The sequence below is a fragment of the Cricetulus griseus genome, chromosome X (genome assembly GCF_003668045.3).
Source record: "Cricetulus griseus strain 17A/GY chromosome X, alternate assembly CriGri-PICRH-1.0, whole genome shotgun sequence".
NCBI lineage: Eukaryota > Metazoa > Chordata > Mammalia > Rodentia > Cricetidae > Cricetulus > Cricetulus griseus.
In genome coordinates this window covers 60,511,671-60,527,264 of record NC_048604.1, presented here as the reverse complement: position 1 = coordinate 60,527,264, position 15,594 = coordinate 60,511,671, and the positions used below count along the sequence as shown (strand labels likewise).

At 37.1% G+C, this 15,594-nt stretch overlaps 1 protein-coding gene across 1 annotated transcript in view; it reads right to left on the bottom strand.

The window, feature by feature from the left end:
• Rps6ka6 (ribosomal protein S6 kinase A6) overlaps positions 1-14,126 on the bottom strand; it is a 91,852-nt gene extending 77,726 nt beyond the window's left edge. Inside the window, exon 1 of the mRNA XM_035450234.1 lies at positions 13,785-14,126. Coding sequence (XP_035306125.1) covers positions 13,785-13,868 — 84 coding nt within the window. The 5' untranslated portion in view covers positions 13,869-14,126. The remainder of the gene's footprint in view (positions 1-13,784) is intronic.
• Between the last annotated feature and the right edge of the window lie 1,468 nt (positions 14,127-15,594).

Genomic DNA, 15,594 nt, shown 5'->3' with positions numbered 1-15,594 from the left:
GCCATCTTTGTCTACTTCATGGTCACAGTAGTAGTATTCACAATGGGAAGAAGATGGAAGCAACCTAAGCATATATCAAGATTTACATAAACAACAGTTTAGTATATGTACACAATGGAATTCTATTCACCCTTAAAAAGGAAAATATCCTGACACATACTACAAAATGAATGAACCCTAAAGAGATTATTTTAAGTGAAATAAAAGACTAACAAAAAGACAAATACTTTATGATTCTACTTATATGAAGTGTCAAAACAAGCCAAATTCATATAGACAAAAGATAAAATAGCAGCAGAGGCAGGTGGCTCTCTACTAATTAAAGGCCAACTTGGTCTACATAGAAAGACCCAGGCCAGATAGGGGTACACATTGACACCCTGTCTCAAAACCAAACAAGCAGAAAATAGGTTCAGTCTCTGCACAGGTTTTTAAAAGCTGATCCTACAAAAGTAGAAAACTAGTAGTTACCAGAGGCTAGCATGCATAGTGATGAATGGTTTATTAATAGCTACAATCACTTCTCCAATAGATATTTATCTTTTTGTAAATTCTTATTATACCAATTAACAAGGTTCATGCCATAACAGCTAACATTTATAAGTCTTAGGACAACTTGTAAGAAGTTCTCTCCTTCTACTACATGGGTCTCAGGGATAGAGCTCAGGTCATCAGGCCTGGAAGCAAGCACCTTTACCTGCTGCAGCATCTTGCTGGTCACACTTACATCTTTAATCTTCCATAGTCAAGATTAATGTAGGAAGCTAGAAGTACCTAAAATACTTAAATAACTGCCTATATTCTTTCCAGATTTCTAATAATACTATGTTCCTAACACATATTGTTGATCCTTTGAAACACACAGCCCAACCAGCCATGGTCATTGCTTTGGGGTGAGCTTTAAAAGTAAAATATAAATTAATAAAAAAATTAGAGAAAGAAAAAAAGGAGCTTTTTGTTTCAAATCAATCTGAAAAGCTTATCTGAATATCTAAAAAGAGAATCTAAGGACACCAAACAAGTACATACAACCTCCAAGCTAGTTCCTTAGTCAGCTGCTTAAAATCAATTATGAGATTTTGCTGTGAAATGAATTAGCTGATAAAATATACTCAAGACACAATAACAAAATTAAAGATGTATATGGTCTTTAGAATCTTTACTACTTTAGTTACCTATGCTTTGCATGCCAGCTCATCTGTCTCAAGTCAAATTCACACCTTCTCATTTTCCCTCTACACAGACTAAAATCAGTCTCATATTTTCTATCAACAAATACTAATTAAGCAGGTATGGTGGCCCATACTAGTAAGATTAGCACACTTGGTGTTGAGACAGGTTTACTGTGAATTCAAAGCCAAAGTGAGCTATACAGTGAGTTTCAACTACCCTGAGCTAGTATGAAACCTTGTCTGAAAGAAAAGAAACAGTATCTTGTTCAATATCTCATTTCTCAAGTTTTAGAGAGATCACATCTTATTACCCTATTGCGCTAAAACACAGAACATTACCTAGAAATAGGCCCTGGATAAATATTTGTGGAAAGGAATGACTAGATTTTGAATCTGAATGAATTAAACCTATAAACTCAGTCCCATGTTAACTACCATATTTTCTGACTTGAAATGTCTAAAAGTTTCTCTAGCAACTAACTATATAATTTCCAGCACATCATTTTGCTATCATTTCTGATTCTTAACCTTAGAAAGATTTATTTTAAATTGTGTATATATTGGGGGGACATATGTACAAGTCTGAGTTCAGGTGTCTAGAATCCAGAAGAGGATATCCAATCAGATCTGTTGGAGCTAGGGTCACAGACAGTTATCAGTCACCTGACATAGGTGCTGGGAATCAAACCCCTGTCTTCGACAAGAGTAGAACATTTCTTAACCAGAGTCATCTATGTGGGCCCTAATTTTCTATTTTAAAAGCCAACAGAATCCAGCTCATCCAAAATATTTTTTAATTATAGCTTAGGTTAGCCATAAGACTTTTTGAAATATCACATTATTTCTTAGGAACCATTCTTTGAATGGCAGTTATTTCAAAATGTGATCATTTTAAAAATTTGTTCTTTTTTTGTGGGGACAGGGTATTTATTCACTTCTGGTGGGATTGCAAACCAATGCAGCCAGTATAGAAATCACTGTAGAGAATTCCCAAAATGCTACAAAAAGATTTGCCATATGCCTCAGATGTACCACTGTTTTGCACAGAGAAAAAATAATTGTCTCACAAACCTACATATTCTTAAATATCACGGTTCTAATGTAATAAAAATTTGTTCTTAATTTTTGTTAGCAAAATTACTATAAACATTAGAGAGTACATAGTAAAGCCCTTCTTCTAAACTATGGCCCATGTGTCAAATTCTACCCATTTTCATATGATCAACAATGTGAGAATTGTGTAATTTTACATTCACAACTTTTCCTAAAGGTGTAGAATGTTATATGTGGCCTAGTTATCTGACCCCTGTAAAAAAAAAAAAAGTATCAATATAACTTGCACAGTATACACAGGATACTGTTTACCCAGAAAGCAACATAATTTCTTAAAAATCAATCTGCATTTTCTTTGGGTGTGTGTGTGGGGGGGAGGATGGGGATTGTGACATAGACTCTTGTTATATAGTATGAATGGCCACATACTATATATGTATCCCAGACTGGTCTCAAACTCAAAGAAATCCTCCTGCCTCTGCCTCTCAGATACCACAAACAATATGCAATTAATTTTCTTTTGTATTTTTTTAGATAGCATCTTACTGTGAAACTCATGGCAGCCTATAATTTTCTATGTGCTCCACATTGGTCTTGAATTCAAGATATTCCTGCCTCTGTTTCCCAAGAGCTGGAATCATCAGTGTGTACTTAGCTCAACATGTATTTTCAACTTACTTTTCTCTAGTGTTTCTTAAATATTTGCATTTTTCTAAAAATATCCACCAAGAGACAAATATTTTGGTGCACACTTGTAATCCTAGCACCTGGAAGACTAAGACGTCAGCATCACAAATTCTAGACCTTAAAAAAGGGCCATCAAAATGGATTTTAAATTTCAATGCATTTTGAATGCTAGTTAGAAAACCAATATTTATTTTTTTTTTGACAACCAATATTTAACTGCAAAAAACTGCAAAAGTATCTCCCTGAAAGTAGGAAAAACAGTGCATTAGATTTTTTGAAGTTGTTCATACCATTAAGAGACTAATTGGAGCCAGCATTAATTCAGCCAAATCACTTTCAATATTTTAGTTATGCATCATAAATTTCAAAAGGATTTAACACCAAAGGTGTCAAATACACTGCTTTCAAATAATGTAGAACTTAAAATATAAAAGCTAGAAAGATGATTACACTTAAGTGTCTATCATATGTCATCAAGTTGAAACATTTATCTAATTTGGATACCTTACCAAAACACTACAACATTTCAAACCACTACCTTCAGAGACAGAAATTATGTGAATTATAGAAAAGAAATGGCTATTATGGTGTTAACAATCTTCCTGAAGCACACAGAGCCTAATAACTGAAATAAAATGGCTGAAATACAATGGCACCTCTGCATTATCTAACCAAGGCCATGTCTATATCTACCAAGGACTGCTTACAGATACCTCTCAAGGCCTTGGGTTCAATACCTAGGGCTCCAAATATATAAATGCATAAACAAATAGAGAGAAAGAGATACAGTAAAAAAAAATCTGGCAAGGTGTGACACAATATTCTTTCAGCTATTCAGGAGGATCACTTGAGACACAGATAATGAGATCCCTCTGGTGACACAGTTAAACCCTCCCTTTAAAAAGTCATTGTTCATATTGTTAGCCAGGTTTTGAACAACTTCATTTTAAAAACTTCATTGTAAGTTATGAGGATCAACATAAATTTTAAAATTTACTGCTATTCCTACAATAGCTATTTATGTCTTCTGCCATAATTTCAGAATATATTTCTCCAATTAGAAATGGTATGTAAAAAATCAAACATGACTAAATTAAGAGCTAGCATCAGTTCCAAAATAACTTGTTAACTTAGAAAACAAGCCTCTAGCACTCTAATTATTTTAATATCTGATACAGGAAGTCTAATGTACCTATGAGAGTTATGATAGTCAATCTCCATTGGTAACCTGATTAGACTTAAAATCACATAGGAGATTGGTGAGGCATACCTGTAGGTGTATCTGTGAGGATGTTTTCAGGCAGGATTAACTGAGAAGTGACTGGCACCATAGAATAAGGCCCAATGAATTAAAAAAAAGGAAAGGGGTAATACCATTTAAGGGTTATGACATTTACCATCCTCTGCTTTCTGGCTCATGTGACTTGAACTTTTAAGTATCTCTCGCTTACCCATCACCATAATGGACCAACCCTCTGAAACCTTAACCAAAATAGGTCTTTCTACCCTTTATATTATTTCTGTCATTTTTGTCACAATGACAAAAAAATAACTAATATAAGATCCAAATTCAGAAGCAATTCAATTAAATGTTTTAACATAATTCATAAGTAAAAATAACTTCTTTCATATATGGCAGAAATAATTTTAGAATACTGAAAAACAAATCAAGAAAGGCATGTTTCTAAACCCTCTTGAGAAAAAATGGAAATGTAAGGTAATAATAAGGCACAAACTAAGTTGATGCAAACTAAAGCTGCATTTTTCTGCTTTTAAAGGTCTACCTCCTTGACAGCTTATTTAAGTAGGAAGAAATCAGCTACTGGTTTTTAAAGCAAAAGAGTAAAATGTATCACTTAGTCTATGAGTAATGGCATAGAAACTAAAGCATTAACACCTCAGAAAAATATTTTAAAGCTTTCTGTAGGCCAAAATTTGTTGGTATTTGAAACATAATATACTGTCTATTTAGACATTTCCTTAACACACATATACATCAGTGATCTGCAGTTATAAAGGAAGGAGTCTGGAATTGTACCTAATGAAGACTATCAAGCAACTGCCATATCTTATGCATCATAAATAGATACCATTCGTTTCATAGATAAATGACTATCAAATAACATTTAGAACTATTTAAAGCAAATCCAAAAGTCATTACGCTTTCAAAAATACTACTACTTATAGCAAGCAGTACTAGGTAACTGATGAATTACACTAAGCATATCTATTCAATATACATACAAATGTATTTGGAGATCTTCTGGGTTTTGTAATTCATTTAATGACAAAATAAAAAAGAAAGTACCTGCTTTCTATATGGGCAGGAATTTTTTTTACTGTGCTTAGATGACATCAGAGATAATAACTTGAACACATCTGAATAGGGTCAATGTATTACAAAAGTCAAGACATATGCCATCTTGCCAGTCTTATAAGGGTTACAACATATTTCTGGAAAGCTAACTTGCAAAGAACACTTGTATTATATGTGACATAAATTATATTATATATATATATATATATATATATATATATATCCTGTCTATCTACATACCTGGAACTCTTTATAGAAAATTCTTTTCACCGGGTGGTGGGGCGAACGCCTTTAATCCCAGCACTCAGGAGGCAGAGGCAGGCAGATCTCTGTGAGGCCAGCCTGGTCTACAGAGCTACACAGAGAAACCCTGTCTTGAAAAACCAAAAAAAAAATATTCTTCTCACTGTAATAACCTCTTAGAGACATAATTACATTATAATGCCTTGAGAATATGAAATGAGTATAACTTGTCCATTGTGTTATTTCTCAAGGTTAAACTTTATGATGGAGACATTTTTACTTTGTTCAAACACTGTATTATTCTTATCAAAAATAAAGCACAACTCTATTTGTCTTTTAAAAAAATCATAAATACACTAATTCCATTTTATAAATGAAAAATTATAAGTAACTAACACCTAAGAACACACTTCAAACAAATTACAAAACAAAACCAATCCTACCACAAGTCAGTCTGAAAATACAGTAAACCATAGTCTGTTCAACTCATGAAAAAAAAATGGGAGAGAAAAAGGATAAAAAATATTTTAAAAAATAAAGTGTTTCTGCAGGAAGACACCTATTAACAAACTATTAGCTTACGATAAAATCTTAGCCGTGTGGTGGTGACACACGCCTTTAATCCCAGTACTGGGAAGGCAGAGGCAGGCGGATCTCTGTGAGCTTGAGGCCAGCCTGGTCTACAGAGCTAGTTCCGGGACAGGTTCCAAAGCTACACAGAGAAACCCTGTCTCAGAAAAAAAAAAGAAACACTGACTTGTGAATAAAATGCCTTTAAAAAAAATTAAATTCACTTCACAGTTACACAGGATACTTGGAAATCACCTTGTACAAAAGTCACCCAATAGCTTTTTTTATTTGAAAATCTATTAATCTTCAATATTTGGACTGCAAATGGGAAACATTTAAAGGTAGTGTATTTTTTTACTGAATGTTCACAATTGGAAAAGGTACCCTTCTGAGTAGATATATGTATTGCATCTTATCATTAATCCCAAGTGAACATATAAAATGACTGAGTCAAGCAACTTACCAAAGGTCACAAAGAAATGGAGAAGACGGAATCCATACTCAGGTATTCTAGCTTCAGAGCCCTTACTGTAATATTATTATACACTTTCTGAACTCCTAGAGAATCTGAGATGGCTAAGTTTCTTAAAAATGACATGTACATTACCAAGTTCTTCCTGAACAGTGTATTCAGTGGAGAGCAGGTAGTATTTTTAATAATGGCATAAGAATACAGGATATCATTATGGGAAAATGTGAACTGGTCATTTATAAAATTTACCCATCATTTATAAAAATTAATTCCAAGTAGATCAAAAGTCCAAAAAAAGGCATGTACTTCAAATAACATCAATGGAATAGGAAAAGTTTGTGACCTTGGAGTCAGGCAAATTTTTATTACACATAACACCCAAAGTAAGATTCACAAAAGAACAAATTCATAAATTAGACTCCATTAAATCAAAAACCTCTACTCTTCATTAAGAGAATAAAATAAAAATACAGGTCACAGAATGGAAGGAAAAGGTCCTCAGTAAAAGTCTGAAGGGAGCTGTTCCCAGAGTTCTTAAAACTCATAAGAAAGCAAATAAGGCAATTTAAAAGTGGCACATGCCTTTAATCCCAGCCCTGGGGGGAGGGGGAGGCAGTCCGGATCTCTCTGAGTTCCAGGTCAGCCTGGTCTACAGGCTCTAAAGCTACACAGAGAAACGCTGTCTCGAAAAGGTCAAAAAAATTTAAAAAGACACTTCACTAGAAAAAACATATGCATGACAAGTGTTTCAAAAAAAAACCCAACAATATTTGTAATATCAGAATGAATAAATATTTTAACTTAATTTTAACTGGCAATATCAAGTGTTTAAAACTTCAGAGACACTAGCACTTTCACATGGCAAATTCATAAGTATTTGCCCAAGGTAAATGAAATCCCATTCAAATCAGTATCTCCACACAATTTATACAACGGCTTTAGTCATAATTACTACAAACTAATAATCCAAATGTTTTTGAATTGAATAATGGGCAAGCCAAACTTATGAAGACCTATAACGGAGCACTGTACAAGAGTGAAAAGAAAGATCTGACACACAAAGCATCACATACAAGGAACAAATGAAATCAAATTAATACTGATCTACTAAGTGATCCTATCTTTTCTGAATATCTACATATGTCTCTTCTAAACGATTCTCTTAAGTATTAATTTATTCTTGCAGAGTCTTGATTTGCCACACTCTCACAACAATGAACTCCGCTGCTCTAGCACGTATCCCCTGCCATGACAGCCTGAAATCCTGACAGTGTGAGTCAAAACAAGTGATTGCTCTACTTGTTTCACTAGCTAATACAAATGAGATATTTGTTCATCAAACAAGGCCACTATTCCTTCACATAACTAATATTTCCATGCATTGGATCTGAAATGGCCCTCAAAAGCCATGCACTAAAGATTTAGGTGCCAGATGACAGTGTTATTTGAAGGGGGTGGAAGCTTTAGGAGATGACACCTAGTAGGGGGAAGAAGGTGGCTAACTGTGCACCTGACATTAAGTCTTGTTTCTCATTCCCTTTCCTTTCCTCCTCCCTCTCTCTCTCCCCTTCCTGGAAGCCACACTGAAAGCAGCCTTGATCTACCATGGTCTCCCCACCATGGTGTTTTATCTGGACACAAGCCCACAACAATGAGACCAAATGACTGCGAACTGAACTCATGGAAACTGGGAGGCATTATCTTTCTTCTTTTATTTCCCCAGATATCTTATTAAGTGACAGAAGAATGACTAATACAACTTTCTAATTACATGGCTACACTATATGTAAATAAGCTAGAAGTCTACAAATTTTATTTGTAGTGTGGTGGAAAGATAAATCACTTAAAACTAAACAGCACTAGCTAGCATATAAAACAGTTAAACATCTCTTTCTGTCCCAGTCACAAGCTACGAAGAGTTTATTAATTATATTTCCTATAAACCATTTCAAATTCTCTGTGAAATAAACCTTAAATGGCAAACTTGCTTTCTGTCTCACACACACAGAAGTTTGGGGAGGGGGAATGATTTCAAATGTGCAGGTTAAAACATGGCAGTAAAATCAGTTACACAAGATACCTGCAGGAAAATTCAGAAATCTCTATGATAACCAAAAGCTAGATTAAGTAGTTTATCTCTTATACCTCTTTCCTGTACAACTCTTTTCCCATCTAAAGAGAAATTTTAAAAATGCACACCTAAAATAACTATCAACAAGAATAAATAATAATCCTTAGAAGTAACATAAGTATATGTCAAATTCTGACAAAGTACTGAATTTCGTGTGCTTGCTAAGTCTTTAGAACTATCACCAAATACAATGATAGCACCAACCAAGAAAACAATCACAGGAAGAAAAAATATCTTGATTTCCTTCTCAAATGTAGAAATAAGACTACGAGTGGGCAGTTTTAAATAATGTGGCTCAAGAAAGCAGCTGTACCATTGGTAGGCCCTATTATGGAACATCGAAGGTAATGATTACTTCCCATGATGAATTAATTAACCAAGGTAGGGAAATGTAGAGGCCCTGCCCTAGAATGAACTGGTCTGAATATTTGGAGACCACACTGGCTTAAAGATAAACTTGGAAGAACCACGAAGGGATCTGCATGGGAGAGGGGTGTATTGGATATAAACCTGGTAAAAGTATATAAGCAATTCAGATGCCCCTGACTCTTTTCCCTACATTCTAGAAAAGCATTCTGCATACATGACTATTCATCACTTCAAATGACTATTGGCAAAATAAGAATAATGTACATAAGGATTATTTTAAAAGCATGGACAATTTTAGCTAATAATAAGTACATTAGTACTAAATATTTTAAACCGTAACAAAGATAACCAAATAGGAGTAGTCTGCTATCATTCAAGACAATACTAGAGGAAGAATGTTAACCTTGTTTTTCTTTCTCTTTCTACTTCAAAGATATATTTATCTCTAGAAGTCTACTGGCTAGCATAGATTTATATTAGCAAGCACACATTAACTACCTGTTAAACTGAATTAATTCCTACTATCAGGATTCTAATGCCAGCTGTTCAGTGTATCCTATTTTTTCCAACATTTAATCAGTTACTATGCTTTACCTATTCTTTTTCTGCAAGATGTCTCAAATCAGTTATCTTGCTACCCTGCCAGTTCTCCTCCAAAAAAATCTCACTCTCTGTAAGTACAACAGTCTCCTAACCGATGTTTCCACCTTCAGTACTTCCCCCATTCCAATCTATCTCCCACAATGCCACTGGCCATTTTCCAAAGCACAAATGTGATGTCACTTAATGTCCTAAACATAGTTTACATTTACAAAATAAAATTTTAGACATAAACTTGCTTTAAAAGACCCATACAATCTGGACTCATGCAATTTCAAAAAATATCCTCACTCCTACAACACAGACTCATCCCAGTGATACCACATCTCTCCTTTCCAAAGTGAGTACAGTTTTGCTGATACTGTCTCCATCCATTTGAATTGTTTCTTTCACCACTATGGAAATACTGTCACTCTAAAATATCCTCATCAAATCCAACCTCCTTCACAAGGCCTTACCAGATCTATTCCTAAACAACCATTGCCATCACTGCACCCCTTCTTTAATGGTCTTGTGTCATCCATTTGCAATAACAATTTCTCAAATTCCTGTCTTGCTCATCTAAATTAAATGAATGAGGGAAGGGAAGAAGATGAATTAGGAATACATCTTCAGGCATTTCGCATCACTGCACATATGTTGTCAATACTCAATGCACACTAAAGAATTACCAACACAACAACAAAAACCCAACAAAACAGAATGTCAACAAAATGGCCCATTAGCTACTTGTAGAAATAAAATGTCTTTTTTTTACCCCTCTAAGTATTCCTAAATATGACCTATTTATTTCTGTATCATCCCATCTATTATTACAATGATACAGACTGAGAACTTCGATACCTTTGAATGAAATTATCGGGTTTAAGGAGGTCTTTAAAAAACACAATTGTAGAATGGCTGGGGTTATGGTTATAACTATCTATACCCCCAGGTTCTTATATTTATGATAATAATTAAAATTTAATGGAAAAAGTAAAGGAACTATTATTTGACACATTCTATGTGAAAGTCAACTTGCTAAGTGTATTAAACACATCACTGAATTTCTTTTACATAAAAACTTTTGAAAATATTTTTTCCCATTTATAAAAGTGACATGTAATATCACTATCTATTCAGGGGCTGGAATACAGATTCATCTGCTTTCAGTGTTCATGTTCTTTATTACTACAGAGTGTCATAAAAATTAATTAAATCTTGCAAGTTTCCTCAATCTACCCTGGTTAAAATTTTAATGACTATAGCTTTCAGCTCAAACTGCTTTCATCAATGAATTAAATTACTCCCTAAACTAACTTCCTTAAACAAAAACATATTGATAAAAGTATCAGAATTCTAGTATAATATTTATTATATGATATGCAATATCAAAACACTATAATCAATTCTTCCGTAAGGAACCAAATATTCCCTCACCAAAAAAGCAAAAAGCAAAACAAACAAACAAAAATCCCACAGACTACTATACAAACTGCAATGCTCATGGAACTAATTCATGAAGAATTCATGGTACTCAAACAAGCTGTTCTTTATGACCCTTGTCCAGAAACAACCAATACCATCTCAAGTAACACCTCTTCCCTGATCCTGACAGAATCCAGGCAAGAGCTAAACCTGCAGCTGCCTGAGGGGTGATGCCCTTTGAAGTTATTATTCCCAGCAGACCTAATTGAGACAGTGCCTGCAAGGGCTCTTACAACCAGAGCTTCTTGCTTACCTTATGTCCCTGTTTCTAGAATTTTCCCCAGGAGCCAATGGAACCCATTTTTCCCTTCTGCAGGCCCATTTTCTACTTACTATTCACTGGAGCCAAACTAGTGTTTGATTGAAACCCTGACACATTTTCCCATAGGAAATATTTTCAAACAGTAATTAGGCTCTTCATTTGCATGGCTTGCTATTGTGCATTGATCTAAAACTGTTACTGCCAATGGTTTTCTTGTGGGAAAACATGTTAAGATTCTCAAACAATCAATTTACACACTGCTGAAGGATAATTCTGAAGTTGTCAACTACTCATATAAGCAAGAAAGGTAAAAGACACTGAAAAACACTCTGAAATATATGAGTGGCTATAATTTAATAATCCTTATTTAATCTTACCAGTATCCAACCAGCATTCTTTTTACATCAGAATTAACAAATATATACCTACATTGTCTTTAAGGATTCCAGCACATTTTATATATTCCATTATATATAATAAATAATTCATATATATATATATATATATATATATATATATTATATATATATAACACAATGAAAATACCTTTGTTATCAATACTATCACAGTTGAGGAATGTAAAGTTCAAACTTAAAAGCTAGAATTTTGAAAGTCAATATCAAAAGGTGTGATGAAAATAAATATAAATTCTATAAAGTAAAACTGTTTTTTTCTTATGAACAGATTATCAGTGCAAGAAATAAAAACAAAATGGGTCTCTCAACATGTAGCACTAAAATTTCACCCCAAATATTTTTAATAAAGTTATTTGCTCTGTTAAATCTAACCAAGCATAATGGTTTTAGACAAAGAAAGCAGAAATACTATCTTCACCACATTACTTTCACCTTTTGTTTTACTTCACAGGATTTACCAATCTCCACTGGAGTACTTCTGGAAATTGCAGAGGTAGAAAGAGAGACCTATTGTTAGATATCCACAACATCTAAAGCACACTGCAATTTTTTTTAAAAAGTGAGCTAATTACAATTTAAAGGATACTACATTCAAAGTTAACCAAAACTAAAAATAAAATAGTAGACATTTGAAAGATCCCTACTTCCTATATAAATTAAGTACTGTGATTCATGAATGAAAAAAAAATTCCCAACCCCCCATAGTCTGGCTAGGCATTTTTATACATGCAGTTAGAATTTCCACATTTTAAGGAAAATTCACATTTTTCATTCATCTCACTTTTAACACATTCTTAAGAGATGCAGAGTATTAAAACATTTTGGAATCACTTCCCAATTTATTTCCATAAAATCTCTTGTTTTAAGTTATTCTAATATGTAATCTCACCCTAGTTTACATTAAAACAATGAAAAGGGGAAAAGGACAGTAACCATACAATAAACCAAGGTATGCCTTTCTACAGCTGGAACAATATCTGAAGACAAAGGCTCATCCTTGAGATTTCGAGGATCCTGACTGAATCTTACCTGAAAACATTCTGTTGTATATCAAACTGGTATTCAACAACTATTTTAGGAGGTGTATGGTGGCCTCTGCTGGAATACTATGCTTATGATTAAGTGACTAGGAAAGGATCCAACTTTCTATCACAATAGGTAGGTTTGTGTGTTTAAATGTGGCTTGCTTTTTGTGACAAAACAATAAAATACCTGTGCACATCTAAGTTCTCATGGCCCATGTGAAAAACACAGGCAGTACAGTTTCAGAAGAAAGAACGGCGGGAAAAGGGGAGAACGGAAGTATTTTGGTTCAACTTGACTAAGCTTTACCAAAATCGGCCTCTTAAGGTCTGGGAATCACTTTGCCTCTGCTACCCACCAATTGGTCAGGTATAAAGGCTGGGAAAAGGTGAAGGGTCGAAGTAAAACTGCAGGAGTGAGGGGCATTTAGAACAGACAGCAGCAGTTCACCTGTACACAGATACTGCCTGCCAGTTCTTCACCTAAGGTAGAAAGAAAACAGCAGGCTGCAAAGAAATAAGAATGCTGTTACCAAGGAATACTTATCCCTCGGGGTTAAAGTCCCCAGAGTTGGTCACCTTGGCGTGTTTTTGTTTCCCTGAGTTCATAAAGCACTGGAATTAAACAGCAAGCTCTGGTCCTCAGCTCCAATTCTCAGAGAGCAGAGGCAGCATGGTGCAAGCAGAACGCAGAGTCAGGCAAGGAACCGCGCGTGTCCCCCAGTCCCGCTTCGGGTTGGAAGTGAAGAAACTTAGAACAAACTCTAACGTGGCCGCACCTCCGGAGCTCGGAGCTCAGGAGGCCAAGCGGCAGCAGGGAGTCAGGAGGTCTGCATGCTGGAGCTCATTGCCCTGTCCCCTTTCCCGCCCTCATTCTGCCAGAGGTCTGGGCCCCCGGGAAGGGAGGGGGCTTGCCCGGCACCCCGCTCTCCCGCCCGGCCAGGATCTCCCGGGACACTGGGCTGCATGCAGACTTCCAGCCGGTCCCGCCCACCACACTAACCTCGTTGCCGCTCGCACTGCCGCTGCCGAACACCTCCATGTCTTCTTCGTCCCCGGGATCCTCCAGAGAAGCGAATGATAGCATCGCCTCTTCAGGAACACTCGAACAGGAGCTGCCTGTGTCCAGCGCCACCACACATCCCGTCGGGCGAGCTCGCTCCCGGCCGAGTCCGAGACTCCGAGCCCCGTATTCGGTGATCGCTGACCTCGTCACTGGCGGGTACCTCAGAAGCTGGGAGAGAGGGATCTCCGACGCCCGCTGCTGTGCCCAAAGAGAAGGCAACTCAGTACCGCCTCCCCTCGAGCAGCCGCACGCCTCTCGCCACCCGCCCCGCAAAGCTCCGCGCCCCCCCACCACGCTACGCCGCCCCCCTCCCGTCCCCCCTCCCCGTTCCCTACGCCGCCAATATGGCGCCGCCCGCCGGTGCGGCGCTCGGAACCCCCCGCGCGGCGGAGCGGCGGCGTCACCGCACGTCAATCCCCAGCCCGGAGTGGAGGGGGCGGTAGGGGAGAAGGGGCGGGGTGGTTGCGAGAAACTCGTGCTGGGGGCGGGAAGAAGGGGAGGGGGCGTGCTGGGCGGGGGAGGCGGGCGAACAGTAGTAAAGCCCACAGCTCGAGCCTGCTAAACCTGCCCACTCCACAGAGCATGCGCGATGCTCCCTACACATGCTCAGCAGGCCCTCCTAAGACTACCAAACACCCGGACTGGCGGGAGGATTCCCAAATAGGATGCGGGAACTCAGGGGCTCTACAGAAAGCTACAGGAGTGCAGCCTCTGCCCGAGGGCCAGCTTGCTGAGCCCAACAAAAACTCAGGTGTCTCATAGACCAAACCACGCCCATTTCAATACCAAGTAACCAATACTACTAGGGCGGGGAGTTTACACTTTTCTGTCAGCCACCTAGAAGCTAGAGGGAGCAGATAAGGCGTTTAAAGGCAATCAGTATACCTGTGCTCCCCACCCTCCCACTCCACCCAGTTTATCTCATTTAAGATGCTCCTGAGAGTTCCTCTCATAGTAATAGTAATGAACTCATAAAGGTTCAATCTCGTGTGCCCCAACACAAGAACACACAATGCATACACACACACCACTAAGTGGACTCTACCCATGGCGAGTAAGGCAGGGTGTCTAATGCTAACCCTTCCCCACCCCTCTCTCTCTCTCTCTCTCTCTCTCTCTCTCTCTCTCTCTCTCTCTCTCTCTCTCTCTCTCTCTCTCTCTCTCTCTCCTTTATTTCTTTGCTACTCTATGTGCTGTCCTTGACTCTAATAATGTAACCAGAGATTAATTAAGGCCCATCTTACACACGGAGTGGATGATCAAAACCCTCAGCAAAACATTTTAATACTTAACGTAAAAAAAAAAAAGTTATTCTGCTTTTTGACACCTAGAGACTTGAAAGCATTTGCTATAGCAAAAACAGCTCAGTACCTTGGAGAGGTTTGTAACATGCTGCATATAACACAGCAACCCCTTGCCCCTTCTACATCTAGAGCTGTTGCACTGTGGTAGTAAAGAATACTGAACTGTGCCTTCCATTTATTTTACCATCTGCTTGGAATGCTAAGAAACCGAAGAGGCCACAGAGGTTGGCAGTGAATTCAAATAAGAATTACTAATAATGCCCTCTAACTATGCTTAACATCCAAACATTTAGGAATATTGCTCTGCAAAAGTGATACCTTTGAAAATAAGAACATGAGGCAAAAATGACAATGTTCTTAATGAAGTCCAATTCCCTTGAGCTCTGAATCTCATTTTCCTGTTGCTTACCAACTCAGTTCAAGAGTTCTCCTCTCTTCCACAT